Source organism: Tinamus guttatus, unplaced genomic scaffold (genome assembly GCF_059628265.1).
Source record: "Tinamus guttatus ecotype Peru unplaced genomic scaffold, ASM5962826v1 Tinamus_guttatus_pri_ptg000227l, whole genome shotgun sequence".
In the NCBI taxonomy this organism is placed as follows: Eukaryota; Metazoa; Chordata; class Aves; order Tinamiformes; family Tinamidae; genus Tinamus; species Tinamus guttatus.
In genome coordinates, this window is record NW_028288761.1 from 2953592 (window position 1) to 2960169 (window position 6578).

A 6578-nucleotide genomic window follows, 5' to 3' on the forward strand; every position below is an offset into this window, starting at 1 on the left:
AAGATCTATGAGCACTATATCCAAAACTGTCTTCTGCTTTAGCTCCCGTGACACATCCCATGTTCTTCCTAGTAAAAACATAGGGCAGGTCCGCTTCTTCACCAGTGCTCCATCTACTACACTTACCCCAAAGACAGGTGTCATTAAGGAAAGTCTACATGTACATTGTACAGTTTATAGACAAATGGACCCTGTTACTCTCAGAGATTTTTTTCTACTTGTTTAGATAAAAAGCTACCATACGTAGCAGAAATAGTGGGTTTCCTTTGGAACTTCATATGGAACTTAACCCATCCCACCTCTAAGGAAAACTTAACCCATCCCAGCTAAGGGAAAACCTGGCTCAGGAAGGATGTCACCCCACACAATAGTCTCATCTCTTCAAACTCTTCTCATAGCAAACAAGCTACAACTCTCACTCCCTAAGCTAGCACCTAGATAGTCCAATGAGACAGCGGCTGCTGCCTTCTGAGAAATGCTAACATCACTCAGCCACAGGTACTGGACCCAACAGTGGATCATTTTCCTCACGCTCAAGGAACAGGAATTGCCAGAGGCTCTACTCGCGGCTGCTACCACAAGGTTCACAAAAGGCAATCCAGGAATGGTGGCTGTCACCTCGCTCATTGTTCACAGGGTTGTGTTGTAGCAGCCCAAGCAACTAAAGCCCCCGTGACTGGAGGTGAGAGCAAATCGAGGTTTTAAGAATTTGCCAGGAGGAAAAGGGGTTATCTAACTGATCTTGTAGAGTACAAGCAGCTTGGGTTTGATGTGGACAGTGAAAGGTTTTAGAGATGTACCTGGAAAAACTGCAAAACTCTTTGCAGCAAAAAGACTGGGACCTCTGTGGGGACAAGACTGCACATGCCAGGGCCAGAGAAAAGATGTGAAAGTTCTGGCTGTACAGAAGGTGGTCAAGTCAGAAGGGGTCTGACAATATTCAAACCAAAATTAGAGATACGGTCCCCGTTATCCAAGAAACTTGTACAGCTTGGAGATTCGCTCTGAGATGTGCTGAATCTCCCCAGGTTACAGTCTGGGTTCTGCCTACGGGCTGCTCCAAGATAAATCATTAAAGCTATAATAAAACATGTCCTCCAGCTCTCCTGAGCAAGGTTGTATTTGCCTTTAATTTAGATTCACCTATAAAAATAGCCAACTACCTAAAAGAAAGTTGAACAACTGGTTTCTGACTAGAATTACTCTGAATGTTTTCGTATTCATGCAAAGTCACGTGGAAGGGGAAAAAAAAAAAAAAAAAAAAGGAAAAGTCAACCCTCCTCCCCTCCAAAAAATCATGTATCCTGGTAACCATCCTCCACTATAATTATAAAATTGCCCTTAAAACATAATCGCATAATTGTGCTTGGCAAGTATTCACCCAAATCTTTTACAAATATTTCCGCAGACTGAGGGAACAGGCAGGCGGGGGGCAGTCTGACGTGCCTGCCACAAGAATTAGTGCCCTCAAGACATGTTCCTCCTAGCTATTACACTAAATACTTTGCATCACAGCATCATGTTTCAAAACAGTAGTTGAGCAAGTGAAGTACCAGCATCTCAAGGCAAACAAATATCTTCAAGTTTTTTTCACTGCACACATGCAACAATTCCTTCGAATACAAATGAGGCTACAGATCCTTTCTACTAGTTACACAGAAAGAAATCCCAAGAATGGAAGAAACGTGTTGACTTTTGGTAGCTACAACCAAGCAGGAGCTGCTGCTGCCTTCCTAGCGTTACACATCACCATAGCACTCTGCCCTTTAAGACAAGGGAGCTTGAGCCCATATATGAACACAGAAAGTTTGGGGCTGCAGGGAGAGGTGGCCCACAGAAGGCAGAGCTGCACTCTGCCTTACAGTGAGGTTGTTTTGAACAGCTGTGCATTATGCATTCAGCAGCACAGGGAACGCCAGCAGGGAGCCTGTATTAACACAGGAACAGAGTACCACGCGCTCCGATCACGATTGGCCTCTCCTGAGAAAAGGCACATGCAGAAACAACTTAACCCTAGAGAGATCACTCCAATCCTGTTGCTAATTCGTAAGCCAGATGCTACAACAGAAACTGGAGAGTTTCTGTGATTTATCACAGACAGGCAGGCAACACTGCCAACACCTAAAGTCTGATCCACAACAGGTTTCAGCAGCAAGTTACATCAGTTAGAGCAAGGTGAAGAAAATGCCATGCAGAGCCACACAACAGGGACTGAAAGTCTGTTACAGATGCAGGAAGCCAGCAGGAACTCAGTCCATTCTGGATGCTGGTTTCAGCAGTAGGAATCTCTTACTGATGCCCAGGCGCGCTCTCCCCAGCAGGTGCTGACACAAGCTCTCTAGAGCTCTTGTCAACAGCTCCAAGTTGCAGCTGGCTGCAAACCCTGCCCAGGTCTGGCAGGGACCCGCAGCCCCGAGCTGGTGGCTTCCAGGCATCTCCTGCAGACTCCAGAAGCAACGCCCCCCCACCAGGTGACAAAAAGGCACAATGGAGGCTTTCAAAAAAAAAAAAAAAAAAAAAAAAAAAAAGACAAAGGCCATTTTAGCATCATTTTAAAACAGGTTTTTCAGATGAAAAAGAACATGATGTTTCCTGAGCATCCCTCTGCTGACTACTGAAAAGAAAAAGTCACATGATGGGAAAGAAAAATAAAATACCAGATTGAAGAGCCCGAGAATTGCTCTGGAAAACTGAATTCCAGCGTGTACCTTGTGTGCAGGAAATACCTGTGGATACTCTGCATTTATTTGTACCTCCTTGCTTGTTTTTGTTCCTTTCCCTTGCTAAGTAAAACGAGTGAGTATCCCTAATACCAGAGCTGGTTTGAGCATCATTAGCACCAAAAATTTTAAGCGACTATTTAATACGCAATATTCTGCTTCTCAAGAGCATAATACATGAGTTTTTTTAAAAGTCTCACAGCACATCTGTCCATTACAACACATTTTTATTAAGACATTGAACTGAAAGAGACGAACTCTTCCTTAAAGAGGTTTCTTGGAAGAACCTGCACTGCAGAAGAGGGAACACTCTGCACTGTCAGGGTCAGGCACCCCTGAAAGGTTTTGTAACATCAGTGCTTTGTGCCTCCCATCACAATAGCAGCAAGAGCTCTAAAAAATCATAATATAACTAACTGCAACATCATCACTCAATTAAAAACACTTGTTTATTTCACCTTAAAAACAAACACAACAAAACAAAAACCAACAAACCAAAATGAGACACAGAGAGAAGTAGTTATCCTGGTTCATGACTGGCAGGGAGGGTCTTGGTTGCTGGTCACCCACAATCAGTCCATTGCCCAGAGTACACGACAGTCTTTCCCTCCTCTCCTTCCTTGATTAATACAGGCTTCCCCTCCTTTGAAATTCAGCAAAACCCATGTCAAGGCTCAGCTCGGCACAAGTATGGGAAGTGAGGCAGGAGAGGTGCTCCCAAAGACATGTCGTTTCACGAAGGGTGTTAGCAAGACCATATTGTCTTGGTGACTGTGAAGAGATGCCCAAGAACTGACCACCTGCAGAAAGCACTTCCCTGCTGACCACCACATTGCTGGGTCATTTACAATCCTGCTCCAAAGGCTGAGGGACAAGATTTTGGACAGGGACATGACAAGCAGGACATCTCCCTAATCTTAGCACAGCACAACTGAGATCTCCCAGAGCTCAGTGGTCAATAGTCGGGGCAAGACAACACAGAGGAACAAGAGTTAATATGGCCAGAAAGCAAAGATCTGACCTAGAGGCCAAGTCATCTGGAGTAGCAACATCTAAGAACCTGCACAAAGTCTCCTGGCCTATCATTCATCCACCAATTACACACCAGCGTAATTAAATCTAGAAAGCTATGTTTAATTTTTGTATCATTACCTGATGAGATAAGAGCAGTACGTATGGGAGAGACCAGGCACAAGGAAAAAAAGCTATTTATTTGTAAGTTAAATCCTTTTAGATTTAAGCTGCTCTTGAGGCAGGAACATTGTTCCAAATGAGAAAGGTCTGATCCAGAAACACAACCTTGGGGCCAACCCAGATAAATCAGTCACACTATCTCTTTTTTTGACCTGGGCTTAGTCCTGAAGACTCTTCCTTTTTCAGGAACAGCTCTCACTGCTATTTGCCAGAAATATCTTGGACAAGAACATGCCGCCTGTTTAAACCCCCTTTTAGTTTGTACTCGTAAAACTGAACAAGGCTCACCTCCCGCCTGTTACACCAATACAGCCAGCCACGTTAATTTATGTCAGTCCTGCACAGCCTTAGGCTCACAGTTTTCATGAACGGCAAAGCATTTAGGTGCATGTGCAGAAATACAAGGCATGCTGCATTCCAGGTTTCTGTCTTTTTACTATTGTCTTATCCTGTCAGTGGAGGCAGGGAAAAAATAAACACCACCACCAACAACAAAAAAAAAAACATAGTCCTTGTCTTCTGCAAAGACTAGCAGCGCTTAAACAGAGCAACATAGAGCTTTCTCTACCTACTACCCACACACGCAAAACTGCAGTTATGGCTTTTTTCTTTCGTCTCTTCTTTGCCCTCCCATCCATCCATCCACCCATCCTTTCCCATCCAGCCCTTCACAGAGAGTTATTTAAAACCCTGATTGAAAGATGTATCAGATCACCGTGGTGGATGACTTCCGTAGGGTCAGGTTTTCAATTACAAACCTCCTATAGACTTTGATGTAATCTGTGCTTCATCACATCATTTTTTCTAAACCGGAAGGGAAAAATATTTATAACAGTAACTATAAATATACATGCTACTGACTTTTAAACTTGTTGTCCTTGCTCTCAAGCTAAATTTAACCTGCTATATCCTGTCCAGCCCTGGGTAAAAAAGCAAAACATGCGTAAAAACAGCCATGCAAATCCCAAAGCAGGCAGTTACACCTACCCAAATACCCTACAAGATAACCAGCTTGGCAGGAAAATGATGATTTAGTAAGTGTAGGTATGTTTCTGATTACAGGAGCAGTTGATTAGTGATTTCTAGAGAAGATGCTCCCTGGTTACAGAAAATAATTACTATTGCAATATGATGGGTCTGTGCTTCTGAATGAGAAATAGGATGCAGGCTATTAGTAATCCAGTTTGGGATGGGCCACATATGCCAGGAGGGTATCTGCACCTCTGAGCTACAACAAACCATGGGCTGGCACCTGCTTTTACCTAGGTTCTTACTCCACATACAGAAACATTTGAGATATTGTTCAAATCGAGAAGACTGGCCCCACAGTCCAGTGAAAATATAAAGGAGCATCCTTTCATATCCTGAAGCTTTCCATTTGGATGAGTGAGTTCTTAGTCAAAGCAAGGTAAATATTATCAGGAACTGACTGCCTCAAGAGTCAGGATTATTAGTCACTCCACCGTTAATCTTAATAAGCCTTAGTCATGCCAGAGCCCAGGTGATTTCTGTAGCAGACGGCACTTGTTAGACTATAGTTTAAGGATCCTTGCTGAGAATTCAAAGTTTCACGCAGATGAGGACTCTCCCCTGCCACAACCTGCCTTGCTCCACTCGCAGCGAGTTTTGCAGTCCATGCAAGAAACGCACTTCGGGGGGGATGCCCCTACAACAGCAGCAGCCCAATCACCAACACACACAAAGCACTAAAATAAAATAAAATGGATTTCCTACATCTTATCAACTGATGGAAAAACAATAAAGGGTCGGGCTGGGCTCGCCCCCCACCTTTCCTCTGTGCTTAGAAAAACAGCACTGGGGAAAGCTGGGGAATAGTTTGGTGGAGGAGAGGCTCGCCCAGTGGCCGGAGACCTCCCGGCCCGTTCCCGGCCCCATTCCCGCCCCCGTTCCCGCCGCACTCCCGGCGCGGAGGCTCCGCGGGGCCGCCCCGCGGGCAGCCCTGGCCGGGCCCCGGCGCCCGCCCTACCCAGCATGGAGAAGATGAAGTCCTTGGCCGTGTGGATCTCCAGGGCTCGCTGGTCGTCGTACTCGCGCTGGTCGTGCTTGGTGAATTCCTGGATGAGTTTATTCAGTTCCTCCACGCGGGCTCCCGATCGGAAATCCAGCTCCGGGAACGGAGGCTTGCTGCCGGGGCCGGCGGACCCTGCCTTGCTGGCGAGAGGCGCCGCCATCTTCATGCAAAAAAAAAAAAAAAAAAAAAAAAAAAAAAAGAAAAAGGAAAGGAAAGAAAGGCAGAGAGGAGGGGGGTAAAATAAAAAAGGCCCCGCGGGGCGGTGGGAGGAGGCAGCGGCGCCGCAGCCCGCCCGGCCGCGGGGGCTGCGCGGAGCCGAGCGGGGCGCCGCGATCAACAAGCGGCCGCGCCGGCTGCGCCGCCGCCCGCGCTGCCTCCCGCCCGCCCTCGGTGCCGCCCGCGCCGCCGCGGACCGGGCCGGGACCGGGGCCGAGGGCGGGGAGGGGGGTCGGCGGCGTGAGGCCGCCCCGCGCCGGAGCCCTGCGGCGTCACGGCGGGCGGGGGCGGCCCGCGTCCAACTGCTGCTGCTTCCTATTTATTTATTTATTTATCCTTATTCTTCTTCTAAAGCTGAACTTCAGCGAATGCCTCGTCCTGCAAGTGGGTTAATAGCCGGCTTGGGACTCTGCGCT

General features: G+C 46.9%; 1 protein-coding gene across 1 annotated transcript in view; it reads right to left on the minus strand.

Moving 5' to 3' along the window:
- Window positions 1-6136, minus strand: part of MB21D2 (Mab-21 domain containing 2) — a 57056-nt gene extending 50920 nt beyond the window's left edge. Inside the window, exon 1 of the mRNA XM_088525534.1 lies at window positions 5902-6136. Coding sequence (XP_088381660.1) covers window positions 5902-6112 — 211 coding nt within the window. The 5' untranslated portion in view covers window positions 6113-6136. The remainder of the gene's footprint in view (window positions 1-5901) is intronic.
- Window positions 6137-6578: the final 442 nt, after the last annotated feature.